A 17,631-nucleotide genomic window follows, 5' to 3' on the forward strand; every position below is an offset into this window, starting at 1 on the left:
ACATTTCTGTGATGTATTTTAAATTGAGTGCAATGACCACATTTTGTATTCCAGTAGACATTACAAAGCTAAATCATGTTGTACCAATTCATAGAACTAAATCAATGAAGTCAATGATTACAGCATACCTAGGACCATCAACAGGTCAAAGACCTTGATTTTACGCCCCTAAACATCACTATAAACATCGATTTGAGGTAATCTAATCAAAGCAGAAACATTACAAAATTAACTTAAATGGCAATATACTATACCCATTAGTAACTGAAACCGATTACTCACCACGAAAATATCTGCTCCAATTAACGCATGGGATAATTTTTGATCAAATTGAAATTGACTAAACAATCTGGCGAAGAGTAAACAAGTTTTCTAAATTTGTCTGTTCTTGTGTTGTCTTAGGAAGTCGGCAAACTCACAAGGCAAAATTTACATCCATGTTCCCAATCTGAACAAGAAGCGAGGAATGGGGGGCAAGATGGGGGGTCATGGGCGAAAGGGGGGCAGTCAGGAAGTGGACATTGAAAGCATGCCCAAACTGAACACAACTTCCCAAGTTTGTGTCGACTCATACTAAATATAAAGAGACATGCAAATGGCCATGTATCGTTTCAACTGTGGACATGCATTTGGAAAAATATAATTACTATGCAATTATGGTCATTCGATTTGGCATACAAATGAAAAGAAATCTGACTTGACATGACATCTTAATGGACAGTTTGGAAATACAAAATTGAATGCGACTTTTTGGACTTATTTTTCGTTGGCCAGCCAACAACTTTGGACTCTATGGAATACTTGATGGCACAAAGTTTCGAAATCACTTGGGCGAAAACTGGAACGAAACCTGGACAAAAATTACAATGGACAACCAGATCGGGTCAATTTGGATGAAATCTACGAAACTTTTGATAATTTTTGCTTGACAAAAGATTAATTCACAATTTTCCTGCTCGTAATTCAAAGTAGAAAACTTGAAATATTGAGATGTTTTTTTTTGAGAAAACTCATTATGCACTACTGTCTACACGATAAATTAAATGGATAATTTTTGTAAGATGAATAATAACTTCATTTGAAATTGTTAAAATGAAGATTAAATTGATATGAACTGAAGGGATGATTATGAAAATGCAATATTTGCATTCTTTCGTTTTAGCGGTCAAAGGTACAAAAGGTCATTGAACTATAAGTGCATTAAATTGCTGCTGGGTGCTATTCTCTCAAATTCTATCGCTTGTTTGACACTGTACTACTGTGTAACTGTGTTTTGTATCTTTTATAAATAAATAATTCATTGATAAGCATGCGCAATTTCGATGTGTTGAACTGGACAAAGGTGTCTCAAACTTGGCCAACCTTCCCTCACTACATACCTTTTAGCTTATTGTTAAAAAGCAAACTTAATTGTTGACAACTGAAAGTGTAATTGTATGTGCGGTCCTTGACTAAGGGAGGGTTGCTCACGTTTTTTGTATTTTCTTCAATGAAAAAATGAAATATTAGGTTTTGTTTTGTATTGCAGAATAAAAATCATGTCTTGTTATTAGTGATAGATTTAGTATAAAGCATATATGCATATATACCATGCTTTGCAACTATGAATCATTAAGTTTTGCACGCTCCAAGATAAAGTTAGATCCAGTGACGCTTAGAAAATGTTGGAGCCGCAATCAATTTAATTTGTATTTAAAAGTGCTTGCAGTGAAGCTAGATGCTTTCTATAAAACTTTTTGTTAACTTGCATGTAGGAGCTATTCCGCATTTGTATGATGTTTTGTATTGAAAATAAAATCAAATATTGGCTTTCTAGGGATTCATCGTAATTTAAATTGATCTGAAGTTGGAAATAATTGCGGTGACCAAAATTTGAATGGATCTCAAGAAACGGTTCCGCTTGGGGCAAATCAATTTATTTTCTGTAGCATGAAAATTAAATAAATTAAAACTTGAGCAAAATTAAATTTTGTTCGAAATAAGTTTTTTTTTCCTAAGTGGATGGGAGTTTGGGTGAAGTGGTTAGTTCTTCCATCTTGCGATGAAGAGTTTAATGGTGCAAGGCTTCTCATAGTACGTGTTCGCTGTTTGAGAGAGAAAAAGGAATTAATTTTAAATGGATCACGTTCCTTTCGGTGTGAACAGATTTGTGGTTGCTTACAACCTTGAGTATACCATTAATAAAACGCAAAAAATTTTCTAGGCGCTCAACAAAGATTTTGATGAGAAAAAAAAACTGTATTAGATAGTGTTTGTTCCGACCGCTAAAAGTGGGGAGAATTTTTGTGTTCATGTCTCAATATTTTTTTACCCACGCAAAGTTACGTCCCACAAAAACTTATCAGAATATTTTGAGTCAAATATCATCTTGAAGCCTTTCGGCCGTTAGACGAGCGTAACTGTAAAGCTCTCTGACTCGAGAAAAGTTGGCGCGGAACATTTTTTTATTTAAGTCTAATTTGGAGTGCGCAACACGGATCGCTCGTAACTAAGCTATAAAAATATGTTTTGCTCTGTTTTACTCCAAATAGTTCTTCTCCAGCGCTAAGAATTTAAAAGAATCCGAAATTGTTGAAATGAATGAATGAAGTTAAAATTTTTGCGAAGATAAATAGTAAATAAAAACCCTACTTTAGGTATTTGGGGTTTCTCTGCTTGCACCACAACTGCTTGTATCAGAGCGAAGCCTTGAATGTTCCGACTGCTCCTTAAAGTTTACGGAGTAGTCTTCGCTTAAGAAAAACTTGATCTAATTTTTAAGTTTTTTTGCAAATATAAAGTAGAAAGTAACACAATTAGCGTATAGATAAATATTTGAGCTTCGTCTGGAGAAAAAACCACATCAACCACAAATATTCCGTCACTTTCTTCGAAAGACGGAACAATAGGTAAATGTGATCGGCAGCTTCAGGTAAATGTGATAGGTAAATGCGCTAATTGCAAAGAAACCGGCCGTTCTTGTTGAAGTTTTGCTTAACGCTTCCCCTTGTACAAAGATTTGCGTAAACTCTAGTAAATGAATCTGAAAAATTTACACTTGGAATTTTTTGAACAGAAAACTTCTTTGTTTTGTTGCCAATTTTCCAAAAAAACGTAGTACTTAAAACGCTTTTTAAAATCTGAGGAATTTTGAATTTGTCTGCTTACATCGCGCACAAAAAGCTACTCAAACTTGGAACTGTTTTTCAAACAAAAACTGTTTGGGGGCGTGTCGTTTAAGCTGCTCAGCAACCGACAGTTTTCGGTTTTAGTCAAAAATGCTGTCAAGGCGAAAGAACGCCCTATTGTCGTAGATAAATGAAAACCTAAGAGTTTTGCTGTTTTTCGACTCGTGCAAGTAGAACAAAGCAGTTCAGCGAGTTTTGGTACCACCTGAACTTCAGAAGTTTGGGCAGGAACGGATCCTGGGTGAGAAAGAAAATTAAGTTTTCTCAGAACTTCCGAAGTTCTTTCATCAGCAACAGGCCACGCATCGACTTGCTTGTATGCGCCGTACCGTTTTATGTCATATCAGAACTTCATTTCATCAAGTTGAATGTTTTCGGCACGTGACTGAATTCTATCAACAAAAAGCAATTTCACCAAAAATATTTTCTTCCTCGGAGTTTTTTAAAACAAATGTTTCTAGATGTTGCAAGCGGGGACAATTCTTGTAGAGCGATGACATGAACAGTTTTCTAGCCTATAATCAGATTTTTTTCTGACATAGACAAGTACTTCAAACTTATATAGACAATAGCGAAGTTTGGCCGAAACTAAAATTTAACTTCTAGCTTTTTAACAACTTGTTTACCACTCACAACTTGTACTATGTTTTAAAAATTATCAACATTCAAATTGATGCGAGTGGCCAGTAACTCCTGGTTGACCTCCATAGACCAAAAATGCTAATCATACTATTCCATAAACTAAGTCTATGAAAAAATAGTTTTTGTCACTTGTGTTTGGTCACGAACACATCCCAAAAATTGCCAAAATTTAAAAATTTGATGCTTTCACTATAAACACATGCAAAAAAATTGAAAAAAAATTATTTCAAAAAAATTTTATGCTCATACGTGATTTTATCTCCTAATTTTTTTGCTGATTGCTCTGAAAAAGTTAATGCACTATTGCTTGAAATATTGACCTAGTGTTTCAAACATTGCACTACTGTTTCAAATAATGCCCTAGTTTTTCAAATATGGCAACGAAACATTCTTAGCACGTGTGTTTTATGGAGTGATGAAAACTTAGACTAGCTATTGACCAGCTTACATAAATATGTTAGAATTGAAACTTTTCGCTCTATTCTTTTAGTTATAAATTAAAGTCTCCTAATTTAATTAATTCATGGCCTTTCCCCTTAACCTTCCAGTCCTCTTCACCCATCGGAATTTGTGGCGGAATTTCCATTCCAGCATTTTTGTCTCAAAATTTTTTGGTTTCCACTTCAACTTTATTTTCGCTACAATGTTCACTCCAAAAAAAGTAATTCAGTAATTTTTGATACCACTCAGTGAAACTTGAGGAAGAGGTTAATGGAATTTTTTAAATTTTTATACTCCATTTTTTATACTACTACGATTAAAATTGGTTCTTAATGTACAGTGGTTAGTAGTATTTTGACAGTCCTGATTGAAATTTGTTGTAGTTGTTGATTCGAAAGTTTTCCATTATAGAGCTGACATTTTGCACGTTAGGCTAAGTTGTTGGTCGGCTAACTTCACTCGGTCAGAATGCGGTTGGGGTACAGGAACTGTGGCGGGTCTGAAAATGTACAAATGCAATTAACAGATGTAAAAATTAGCCGAAAAAAGACATACAAACTCAGAGAGTTGGAAAAACAGTACTAGTTTACTTGTTAGAATTGGCACAAACTGTACCTCGGTTTTTATTAGGGACCACAACATTTTTGAGGGACCAAGCAAGTCAACTAGTACCGGAAAAATTTACTCGAACTGAAGGATAGCAAAAATTTCTTTCGAAAATAGGAGTTTTCGAGCTTCAAAGAAAAAATGTAGCATCTTTAAGCTTTTTGAGTTTTTCAGTACAAGTTTTCAGATTAAAACTTTCATAAAAAATGACAAAAAAGAAGAGAAAGATGAATTCAGATGCTTATGATTTCGTTTCTAATCAGAAGATCAAACCTGTTCTGCGACAGCAGCCTTGTTTCTTATACTTCATCTGCAAAAAAAGTTTCAAGACTTCAAAAATTTTTCATGAAAAATGACACCATATTTTTATAAGTAAAAACTCCACCTCATATAAACCTCCTTTTTATGGACTATCCCTTATGGGCTATGAGCATCAAATTTAAAATGTAACGAGGGGTTTTACAAGCTTAAGTCAATTTTGGTAACAATCGGATGATGTGAACAGAAAATTACTTTGTTGCAGGTGGGTGGCATAGGAAAACGAGCCCTTTTATGCGGTAAGCAGTGGTTTTACAATTTAGCGTATGGGAAAATCTATTTTGAATTGAAAATGCCCAATTCAATGTTTTTTTTTCTCGGTGCCAACCGTGTTAAACCATTGGTTTCATCAAAAATTAGATGTTATATACCGCTAGGGAAAAACCAGACTCTTTTGCAGTAACCGCGTTTGGTTTTTTATAGAGTTCGATTCACGAATTCCTCTTAGGATGACTTTTGATGTTCTAATCTGTAGTAAAACTGGTCAGCGTGAACAAGCGAACAACATATCTTAGGTGTAATTTATCGTATGAACGATTCTTAGACAATTTTTTTTTTGCTGTGAGGGAAGCGAGGGGGTCGGAAACTGGAAAAAAGTCACGAGCTACATTGACTCATTTAGTTTCTGCCTGCAATATTTTGATCAAGCGTATCTGTATACGGCCTTTTTAGCTACCTGTTTGGGCAATTCGGGTTCATCCGGGAGGCTTTTGTTGAAGCTCTTGTTCAGTGGCTTGCCTGTGGCGGCTTTGATTTCATCCACCGCCTCCTCCGTCCTGCCCATGAAAGTGGTGATGTTGCCTACAAACTTCCTAGGCATGTCCCACGTGCCCACGAAGTCCCCCCAAGGGTTCTTCCCTGACTTGGGCACCCCGTCTAGCAGGTGTCCCCGGTCGTCCGCGATGATTTGCGTGAAACCGTCTCTGGTTTCGGGGAACTGCAAATAAGAGCACGGCTGTTTTCACACTTTTACCAAATTCAGAAGCCAGTTTTGGGCTCTTTTTCGCTTCAATCCACATTTCAAAGTTTCCATTTTCCATGCCCGTTTTATTTTAACACTAATGTCTAAAAATTACATTAAAATTATGCCTAAAAACAAATGTGTTCAGGATAGTTAATTTATTCACCATAAAAAGTTTCATTACCATATGACGCTGTTAAATTACTTCTTCATAACTGAAATTCAAATTTTGGGGAGTGGAAAAATTTTGGGGGTAAGTTTGAAATATAAAAAAAAGATGAACCGCATTGTTTGGGTAGTGTCATAAATAAACTCCATAAATAATTTCAAAAAAAAGTGGATGATTAGGCTCCTTACTCTTATAGTAATAGTACCCCCCCCCCCCACCCCCAGAAAAGTATATACCCTTTCAATGCTAATGCTGGGGTGGTCTATAAAATTATTAATCTGAGGATGCGAAAAATTGCCAATAATTTAGATTTAGTTGAATGTACAGTGTGCATTTCATTGTAACTTTGTAAAGATGGGGAAGTTCATGTTGAAAACTGCATCAAAACGTGTCATCGTGACCAGAGTTGAACTAACTTTTACAACATTTCTTACATGCAAAATGCCGTGTCAATAATTTTTGAATAGCTCCTTTTTGTAATTTTACGAAGGGGGTGGGAAACTGGAAAAGAGCCCCACAGTTAATTTTTTTTTGGAGAACTAATTACTATTGTTTTAACGCAATAAAATTTGCATTGTGAACTATTTAAATTTTCTGAACCAATTTGTTTTTATAGTTTTATACAAAAAACGATGAGTTTATAGCCAAATAAAAGCAAGCATGAAGTATTGTAAAAAAAGAGATTTTGTAACCCGGGTGAGGGGTTTAGGATACGTACTATGAAAACAGAAAATTCGCAAAATAGAAACATTGCAAAATCATTTTTTTTTTATTTAGTAGGGGATTGGGTTATGGGGTGATAATGGAATAGAGGCTATATTTTAATTGACATGGGGGTCTCCTTTGCACTTGCCTCTCTGTGGAGCAGAGGCACCTCCCAGTTTCCAAGCCTCTCCGGCTTGAACGGCTCTTCATACTAAAACAAACATCAAACTTTCTAAATTTATCAAAACTAGAACATCGTAAAAAGAGAAATATATAAACAACAAAATCATTTCTTGTATCCTTATGGTTTTGATTGTAGCCAAATTAAAACTTAAAAAATGATCAAAACTTATATCTTTATCATCCAGAAGAAAATCTACAAAAAAAACTTGTGAAGTTTTTGTTAGGTACCTGCAAAAGAACGCAGGCAGATGTTTTGTAAATATTGTCTTATCGATAACTCGGTTCTCTTCTTTTTTCTATTTTTTTTTTGAAATTTTGGAATTCTTTTACCTGATTAGCCGAAAAGTGTAGAGCCATGATTGAACTTGAAGCTAGAGCAGAACAGACTAAGCACTAAAACAGCGCACACCAAATTACGTGCTGAAATTTAAATAAATGATCACTTCAAAAACAATTTTTGCTCTTTATGCTCGTGTAATGAATGAATAAAACATCAGCTTAAGCACGTGCGCTTAATTATAGCTTAGGTCAGGCAACCACTTTTTTTAGCTCAAACGATAGTTAACAATGAATGAAGATAATATAATGTAGACCATCTAAATAACAGAACAGTCTTTTAAAAATTTTTAAGTATGGCCAATTTGGGATAGTTGATGCTCCTTTACTTCCTGGGATTTTTCAGTGTTCCTATGCTCCGCGTAAGCGGCTCAATGTGTATTTAGGATTTAAAATTGCACTTGTTTTAGTTTTCATTCAATTATCAACACAGGCAAGAACAAGAGAATCAGGTAACTTGCCTTTCAAGCAATGGTAAAAGGCCCCTGGACTCTTTTCGACTCCCCTCCCCCAACACTTGGAAGCCTTTTACTTTTCCCCCTTTTCAAATAGGTATCAATTATGAGGAAATTTACAAGGTTAAATCAGAACAGCAAATATTGCTTTAAAAAGTTTGAAAAATTGCTTTAAAGTATGGCTCTTTTCAAGTTACCCCTTTTTTCTGAATTTTAATTTTTGAAACCCTATGAAAAATGATTTTTGATGTTCTAAATCGCAATAACACGTCTCATTGTGAACAAAGGAACAAAATAAAACAAGATTTCTAACATACAGATTGCCGTATAACCAATTTAAAAACTCTTTGGGTTTTATTTTTACGAGGCAAGTAAGAAACTGAAAAAAGGCAAAACGTTGTCATAACTTGTTGAAATTTGCATGAAAAACAAATTTGTAATTGTGAACGCGTTTGTTCTTGTACTTAACATCGTAACATCGGTCGGAGCATGTATATTAAAGTCCCAGATTTTTGTGTCGTTGTCCAAAATTATAAAATTTTACTAGACATTTATGCCCCAGGCATTTATGCTTTGTTCTATTGCGTTTGTTTGATTGTTTCAATACTTAGAATTATGAGTACCAAAGAACTACAGAACAGTCAAAGCCAGGAGACAGAATTTCCCAAAAGAAAAAACTGACATTTGGCCGAGCGCTGCAGTCACTAGTTCAAAATCGAAAGGCCGTAAAATTAAGTCTCGGGTCCGACAAAATGTTTTGTAATTCGATTAATTTGAAATTGAAAAATCTTATCGAAACTAAGGCCATACTCATAGAAAAACCCAAATTTGAAACTATGACGATGTCGAAATGAGTTGAATCGTTTGGATCTAAAGGAAGGTGACAATAAAAGCATGCTGTTTTGCTGTTTTTAAAACGGGTCTAGCTCAAAATTGAAACTTTCCAGGAAAAAGTTAACTGAATTGTTTTATTAAAAATTGTAAAATTGTTTTAAAGTACACTTTTAGAAAATGTATTAATTTTGAATCATAGTTTGATGCTGTTCCTTCATCCGTAAACTCTGAAGTTTACTTGGGTTTTATGCCGCTACTAACTCAGATTGAGGTTTTTTTCTATAACGATACACTCTTTGTCCGTCACACAGTTTTTCGATCAAAAATCTGGCTTTTTTCAGTTCATCTTGAATCTTTCTAATGAGCATTGTTGAATCTTGGACGCCCGGTGATAAGACGTCGATGACAATTCCAATGCCATTTGCTGCCGAAAGAAGACCAATGTAATTATCTTCGAAGTAGACGAAGACTGGGTGAACTGTCTCAGCGCATGTCTTCTGAAACTTTCAAAAGCCATAGAAATGTCACTTACTGGCAAGAAAGCGGTACTTAGTAGCATACAGACATACTTGTGGAGCTCTAGATTTAATTTATAGTTGTTTCTGTTCCCAGAGGACTGAATTTGACGCCATATGTCTTGGTAAAAACGGAATAAGCAGTATTGAGTTTGTACGTTTTCGGGTTTTTAGGCCGAAACAAAAAATCTTATGTCATAAAAGCTCAAAAAACGAACATATGTTTCGCGATTCTTGACTGGGAGCAAGGCATACCCAATAAAGATTAGATTCTCCTCGATTGACGCGTGTGTGGTGTACATCTGAAAGAACACACTGGGGGCCGTAGAAAGATTGCCATCCCAGAACCAATAATGAAAATTGTCTATGATCTTTTGATATCATGACGTTCTCTAGTAAACTAAGCACAGGGCGATTGCATTTAGATGAAATACATCACCGCGAAATCGAGGTAATTTTTTAACATTCGTTGTTTGAATTACGCGTATGCACCATGAACTAGCATTTCATTTTGTTTATTTTTCATAAGGATTTTCATCGTTAACTTGTGGTTGAGAGCAATAATAATGTCACTATGATCTCTCATGCCTACATTTTGCAAATTTATCAACCAAGGAATAACTGTGTTGCTATGTGTAAGTGATCTGATTCTTGTGTTTATTTTGTCTCTAATGTGCAATTCTGGCCATGTTGCGTGGCTTTATCGAATTAATTCTTCCAGTTGGAAGCTTATCAAAATCAACCGGTCATTAACTAGAGTGGCAACTGCTGAACAATTTTTGGACATGTTTGTGACAATTTTGTCTGGAAATTAAATTTCTTGGACTTTTTATTTTTTGTTTTGGCCAGTTTTTCTCAGTTTATTTTTATTTTGGAGGGGGAAGCAGGCTTCAAAACATTACTTAAAAGACGACGGCTTCTTTCCCTTCTCCCCTTCCCCATCAGATTAAAGTCAAAATTATTTTCCAACTAATCTACTTTTTTTGCAATTGTTTCTCAAAGTTTGCAACAAATTCAACAAGTTATAATCAACTCGGTAAAAGACCTTTCAACAATGGTGAAAAATTCAAAATACCAAACATCAAAACGGCAGAAGTCAGCGCAAACGAGACATAGACTCCACAATAACCATCTAATAAGAAAAGTTGAATGAATTTGAGTTTAGGTATTTTTAAGTTAAATTAGGTTATGGTTTGAGAAGTTTCAGTACGGTTTTTCCTGAAACAAAGTACCCCAAAAATGTGTACTTTCACTAACAAATGTTTGTAGCACACGCAGTGACATCCTTCGCTTCCAAATCATCAAAAGCGGGTTTAAGCTTAAGGGGCTTGTGGAGTGCAACCGTTTGAAGACATTGTGTAAAACGGCGGATGCTGTTGTTTGGCTTCGCATTTCAGTCGACAGGTTATTACAACGAAACTCGGTGTCTTCGATCATTTATATAAGATGTCAGCCATCTTAAGCTCATTTTCTGAGCGCCAATTTTCCCTTTTATTGAGTGTAAGTACCTACTTTTTACCTAACTGTATTCGCATATAAAGCTCGGACATATTGCTTACTGATTTTAAACATTTAATCGAAGCTCAATGACGCACATCTCACGCAACTTTGCCCTAAAAAAATTGATTCGAAATTGATTCGAAATTGTTTGCGTCGGGACTTGAACGCATTAAGAAGCGGCCGTGAATTGAATGTTATATGCGGCAAAACTTGGTTCGAACGATCTCATCTAATTTTCTACCTAAATTTGGCTAAAGTTTTTTATCGTGGTATGAAATAGTCAATCATAACGTCACCTAGATCGGTGTACTGGAAGAATTAAACTTCCAAGATCTTCTTTTCGGTGCAAGCAGTGCCAGTGCATTATTATTTTAAACGACTATGCATAGCAGGAAGTCGTCCGCTTATTTGGTAATGTTGATACCACCATCGACCAGGAGCTTGAGTGAAAACTCAGAACAAAATAATTATACAAAATTTGCAAGCGTTGTCATGCGCAGCTTCCTGAGTTTCCTGTTCAAAAAAAATCCGCAGTTTCAAAAAGTTTATCCGCGGCATCGGCGGATCGCAATCAACAAGAGATGAAAAGAGTTCACTCCTCAATTAGTGAACGATGGTTGTCGGTGACCTAAGAATCTGTCGGTAGATCAGCTATCATTGACGTGGCTACAAAAGCTCTCCTGTTACAAAAAATACGATGTTCGACTTTACGGGAGTTGGTACGTAATCCAAAAATAGCAGACTCAAGCTGTATGACTGCTCGAAAGGCTATCAACAGTTTGGTAACCACGCATGAAGGTGCTTCAAAACAAGCAGACAAGAAAATGATAGCTGACCAAAAGTTTTGGATTCGATTCGATTTTGGCTTCGATTTTGGCGGGGTGAGTCAACCGATGCATCCAGAGGAGCGTACGATACTACCGGGCCAACAAGACGCGAACTGCTCGGCTGGAGCTCTCAACGATACAATGGTATTGTTGTGCTTTACTTTTGGTCGGAAACGAATTGAGTTGAGCAAGTCAGCCGGATCTTTATGGTACATTTGAGTAAGGAGCGTTTAAAATGAGGTAGCAACCGCAAAATATAGGTGGTTGCACATTTTAAGAGCAGCAAAAGAATCTAAAGCTATCCATATGAAAACAGTTTTGGGGTGAGCTTGCCGATTTTAGATCTCAAAAAGTGTTTGCCAAACTGCTGCAATCAAGACAGAACAGTAGTTCCAAGCATCTCAGCATTTACAAAATTACTTCCACTGGAAACAACAAACACCCTCATTAACAGTAACGACAACTTGGAATATCAAAAATCGAATTTCAGCCATAAAAACTCCAGATTTCAACCAAAGGAGAACAATTGCGCTCTTAGCCCACTTAAACGTGCGGATGACGACGATCGTTCGATCAGTTCCTTATAAATTCGCAGTCGGCTTGCTAAGAGTGCTGTTGCAAATATAACTTGGAAATCAAACGCAATTTCCCATGAGTGATGATAGTTTTATCGAACCAAAGACTAAACAATTTTCCCCTTGTTGTAATGACCGGACGCGCAAGAACGCAACAGCACAGAAAACATCTCATGAACTGTTGCCGATTATGTAAAGTTAGTTCTATGCTTTCTACAAGTCTATCAAAATAAGCACGAGGAATTTCTTTTGCCTACTAAAACAGAAGCTTTTACTGTCAAAAATTATCAAAGAAAAATTGCCAAGAGCTGGTTAGATATGTCCCATCTATTTTTGAAGCAAAATTACACACTTACGGTATATGAAGCCACAATAGTTATCGGCTCGAAAACAAACAAAACGAAGCCAATGATTGTACAACACGCAATGGTGTTATCGGTCGACTCCGTGTCTAATCATTACGAAATTGGCTCTGTGGTTTCACTTAAGTCAAAAGAATTTAGATAAAAGGGTTTAATTAGAGAATAAACAAAAAAAATAAATTGAAGGCCCTCAAATTGCTTCTGAAATTTATGGTTGCTATAATGTTTAAGGAGTTCAACTAGTCTGGCTTAGCGTTTCTTGTTTTTTGTTATCCTGGCAGCACTTTATCTAGCAGTTATTCTTGCAACTTTGATCTCCGACAGACATTCATTTTTTTCTCAGGATAAATCTACGGCCGTAACTCGATTCTGATGCAAGAGATTGTTGCCACCATTAAAGTGTGTTGTTATATTATCATCGTTGAATGTGTTTTAAGTGTGTCGGCTATTTCGCCTTAAAAATTTTTGAGATATTATCATAAACTAAGAAACTGAGAACGATCAAATTTATCTCAACAAAGGGCAGATATTTTGTTAAGTCTTAGCTGAATCATTCATAGAGTTTCTAAGAAACTAAAGTTTTCTTTTGAAAGAATCGAGTATTGATACGCATAATGTTTTTGGACGTGTGCATTTTCAACAAAAATTTTACGTTGCGTCACTTATTATAGAACATGAAACGAAAGAACTCGTTAGGAGAAGTGACTAAGATTCCTATTTTGGATGACCTCGATCTGCTGAGGAGGAGTAACACTGATGAAAGAATTTCAGAAAGAAACCTGGCATTAGCCTCGAAGTTCATGGACGGGGTGAAGAGTGACGAACTGAAGACTATGCTGGTCACTTGTTTCACCTTATCAGCAGACTTTGTACCCACGCCAGACGACTTGCGTATTAAATTGCGTTAGTATCCGCTCATAGAACCAAGAGCTCAAAATCGTTACAACAATTATAGCAACTACAGTGGCATGAATACTGCAATTCCTGTTGGTTTAGAACCCGTGACGATATGGACAAGAGGAGGTCATGCGCAAATTGTGAATCACTGGACCGCCACATGTCAGCTTGTTCCATATGTAAACAAAGTATGAAGGCAATGGGTCGCTTCCTTCACAAGGTGGAGGCGACAGATGAGGATAACGAAGAGTATGTGAGAGGACTCATGATGAAATACGGTCAGATATGTTTTTTTTTCTGTAACCTTAAGGGCACTTCAAATCAGACTGCCATCAGTTTTGGAATGCAATAGCAGGCGCGAAGTCCCCCGCCACGAAAGAAAGAAGCGTCGTGAAAGAAACGTGGAAAAAGAAGCATCACAGGGAACCCTCCAACCAAGAAATTGAAGACACTGACAGAATACGCAATCGCTTCGAGTCTGGATGCTGTCCCTGCGAACACTTAAGGTAGATTATCGCCTGACCGCTCAAACCGTATTGCAAAAGATTCAACAGGAGCTAGCTACAAAAGAAGTTGAACAATGGGTGAGGTCAGAACTAGAGAATACCGAGTTGCGCGAGAAGCTAGACACCTTAGAAAAGACTGTAAAAGCGGAAGAAAAGGAAGCACCTAAAAGACGAGGTCTCAAGATGAATGTTATCTTGGGTGAGACCTTCGGAATGACGAGAGAAGGTACAAGATAAGGTCAATCATATCGGTTGAGGGTCATGAGTGAACCCTCAGAGATTACCTTAGTTTATCTGGAAACCTTCGCAGATAACTTGCGGGAGAAAGATCCCAAGCTGGATGCCAGTTGTGTGATAGCGTTACTCACTAAAGGTGGACCAAGGCTAATGAAGGTAAATTGACATTACCTGGAAGTCTAGGGCCCTTTCCCAAACCTGATGAGTGTAGATGGCACAAACATTTACTCAAAGGCTCACGTAACGAATTCAAGTGATCAAGTAGGCCGGATCTACATTTGACGAGAAGAACTCAAGGTCCGATGGTTTGACACAAGGCCATGCTTGAGCACGATGCAGTCCACATCGTGATGGGACGCACATGGTAGACAGCTTTCAGATGAAGCCCATTGGCACTTGGACCGATATGGGCTTTGGTAGGTCGGAATTGATATGGACTAGCTGCGGCCAACCCGGATGCAATTTATGTGGCACGAAGGACACCAATCATCTCACAAATGGCTGGAAGGCATCTCTTGATGAGCTTTCTAGTCGTCGAGAACCTAATCACGTCCGACCAGTTCATCTTAGGACGCGACTTTGTGCGAAAATTTGATGTCACGATAGACCTTAACGGTGGATTAACACAAATTAAAGCCCCAAAGGGAAAGCATGAAAAGATACCTTTTAATAGAAACCTGATAAATCAAGCAAAGATGCCTATTTTCCTATAAAGCTTAGAATAAAACCGAATCAAGCTGTAGTGACCAAGTTTAAGATGAACGTAAAGGCAGTAGACAATTGTCTAGTTCCTAACCCGAACGGTAAGAGCTCAGCTACTTTAGGAGGGAATATCTCACTCACTTAGAATGAACTACGTGTGAGTTTGTTGTTGAACACGCAGGCAACACCGATGACAGTACAACAAAAGAAGCTTGGTTATGCGTTGCCTCTGATCACAGAATATCAAAATGTGGAGACTTTGTAGAAATTTAAAGTGACTGAGTGTCCTTTACGAGCTTACAAAGAGTGTATATTGAAAGGAAAAAATGTTGAATTGAATTCTTTCAAAAAGTCCCTTCTTTGAAGCTGGAGACCGACGATGGGCTGTGTAGTTGTTTAGCTTCCCTGAAAGACCGACAGATACAGAGTTCGTAGCAAACAAACCAGTCTTACCTGAAATGGAGCACCTTAAAAGCAAAATAACAGATAAAGAGCTGGACTCCCTTAAAGACGTGTTGAATTGGAACGCAGACGTTTTTCGAATCACAAATCCGACATAGGCTGTTGCAATTTTGTGGAACATGAGATAGAAATAGAGGAGGGCTTGCACCGCATAAGTCAGAGGCACGAAGGAAAGAAATTGAAATGTTGATGAAATTTGATATGATTGAGCCATCAAGGTCTCCGTGGGCTTGTGTTGTAGCCATGGCAAAGAAAAAATGGGGCAACTTTGGTTTTTTTGCGTATTCTGTTGTTTGAACGCAGTAACGATAAAGGATCTAGCAGGATCGAGAAAAATAAGCTTCTTGTGCAAACTAGGACTGTTCCAGTGAAAGATAATGCTTTTTGGACCGTGCAACGTGAAGCCCACGTTTCAACGATTGATGGCCCGAGCACTTACGAATATAACGAAAAAGTATGGAAACCTCGTAATGTGCCAATATTGATGACGTTGTGATCGCGACACCGAGCCAAGCTGGCTTCAAACAGACTGGCCTTAAATGCAAAGCATCCAAGTGGCTTGGTAGGCAAGTGGCTGGGTCGCTTGGTAGGCAAACAAGGAGTCAGACTGGACACTGAGGCGGTTGAGGCGGTGCTGACATGGAAAGACGGAGACTCGACCGGTAGTGATCCGAAGTCGGGATGTCCGGTCAATAGTAAGCCAACAGGTGAAGTCAATTCCAAAGGATGTCGTGTTGAGAACATCATACGGTGAATATCAACAACTGACCACCACTCAGCTTGCTCAAGGAAGCAGTGTCAAGCCGAAAGCGAGTGTGGAAAGGAGGGTCCAGTTCGTCGATGCGACAATGGACTAATAACCATGGTCGGAATCCTTCTGCAGAGAAAAAACTTTGTTCGGGGAGTGGACGCAGGAAAATTATTCAACATGGAACAGCCAGGGATTCAGACACCAATATGCACTGCCAAGAAAAATTTTACGGAGAGTCGATGTTAGAGCAATCAAGGGACAGAATTGTGTCTGGGGAGTCGAGAAATATGAAGAACAGTTCCGAATGCGACTATGCCGACTCCAGCAACTCGAGTGATGTTTCCAAGTCTCAGGTCTGGGGGAAAGGGCCTGAGACGACTTTCAACTCAGACGTATCAGAAAAAGCAATTCATTCTTTATCAGTGGATTGGAATGAGCGCGGAAAGGACAGAGAAATGCATCAAGACCCAGACAGACAGAGATATACCACCAATGAAGAAAGCACTGAAGTCGATAGTGCTGCAGATGATCTTGAGATGATAGCATTGTCGACACGTCCAACTAGGTTACTTCCGCATGCTACGGTTAACCGTTCCAATCTGGAACCTTTAGAAGAAAGCAACACCTTTGAAGAAGAAACGGTGTGTTAAATTGATGGTTGATGCAAATGGTCCGGAAATGATCAGTGGACAACTGTATGTATTTAAAACCTATTTGAAGGCCAGATACCGACTGTTGCATCTTCTAAGGGCTCGAAGAATTGATAGAACGCCGAGCAAAATGAAGAGATGGATAGAAAATGGAGCAACGAAAAAGGTGACTTGAAAGAGGATAGCTATAAGATCCCGAAACAATTTAACATGAAGACAAAGAATTTGTTGCGCCTGAACAAAGACGAAGTGATGTCCTGCAAGCACAAAGAGGAAAACAAATTCTTTATAAATGCAATTCGTTAGTTTTGTCACAGCTGTACCAAACTGGTTTTTTGTTTCGCTCACACAACCAGATTTGTCATCAAGGCGTGGACAACGTGTACAACCGGATACAAAGCGGTTTGAATGGCTTGGCCTGAATAAGGCCTCTGGGAAAAAGATTTTTGCATGTTTGTCATGTCAAAGAGCGAAGGACCGAAGGTAGGGTTCATAAAACCGTTAGGGTTCAATGAAGTAGTGTAAATTGATCATCAGAACATCTGCATGATGGTCACGTGCTATAATCAAATGTTGGTAATGATCGATCATTCCACCAAATATGCGAAAAAAGTAGCCTGCATGACGGCATCAGCGGCGGAAACGTAAGATCATTTGATAAATGTCTAGATTGGTAGAGACTGGTGTTCAATTACGTTCCAGTCAGACAATGGCAAGGAATTCGTCGTTGACCTCATAAAGGAGTTCATGAGCAGGTCGCACGTAGCACATGCCAACTCGACCACTTATCACCAGCAGACAAATGGCCTAGTCGAGAGGCAGAATGGCAC

At 37.8% G+C, this 17,631-nt stretch overlaps 2 protein-coding genes across 24 annotated transcripts in view; one reads left to right on the forward strand and one right to left on the reverse strand.

Annotated features, from left to right (window-relative positions):
- The window catches only part of LOC134854903 (uncharacterized), an 86,425-nt gene extending 84,443 nt beyond the window's left edge, over positions 1-1,982 (forward strand). For all 23 annotated transcript variants that reach the window (XM_063871268.1, XM_063871269.1, XM_063871273.1 and 20 more), the window contains one exon: positions 403-1,982. In XM_063871268.1, the coding sequence (XP_063727338.1) occupies positions 403-577 (175 nt within the window). In that variant the 3' untranslated portion in view covers positions 578-1,982. The remainder of the gene's footprint in view (positions 1-402) is intronic.
- A 2,551-nt stretch (positions 1,983-4,533) lies between these two features.
- LOC134854162 (protein Flattop homolog) lies at positions 4,534-7,683 on the reverse strand. Its single transcript, XM_063870290.1, has 4 exons — positions 7,523-7,683; positions 7,158-7,220; positions 5,851-6,111; positions 4,534-4,749 (listed from the first exon to the last, which is right to left on the reverse strand). Exons 1-4 carry the CDS (start codon positions 7,547-7,549, stop codon positions 4,714-4,716), a joined length of 387 nt encoding a protein of 128 aa, XP_063726360.1. The 5' UTR covers positions 7,550-7,683; the 3' UTR covers positions 4,534-4,713.
- Positions 7,684-17,631: the final 9,948 nt, after the last annotated feature.

This window comes from Symsagittifera roscoffensis, chromosome 9 (genome assembly GCF_963678635.1).
Source record: "Symsagittifera roscoffensis chromosome 9, txSymRosc1.1, whole genome shotgun sequence".
Lineage (NCBI taxonomy): Eukaryota > Metazoa > Xenacoelomorpha > Acoela > Convolutidae > Symsagittifera > Symsagittifera roscoffensis.

Excerpts from the sequence above, each read along its gene's own strand:
- LOC134854162 (XM_063870290.1), bottom strand. The coding sequence starts at position 7,549 with ATGGCTCTACACTTTTCGGCTAATCAG. Across the intron at positions 7,221-7,522 it reads TACACTTTTCGGCTAATCAG|TATGAAGAGCCGTTCAAGCC; the intron begins GTAAAAGAATTC and ends TGTTTGTTTTAG. Across the intron at positions 4,750-5,850 it reads AACCCGAATTGCCCAAACAG|ACCCGCCACAGTTCCTGTAC; the intron begins GTAGCTAAAAAG and ends GTACATTTTCAG.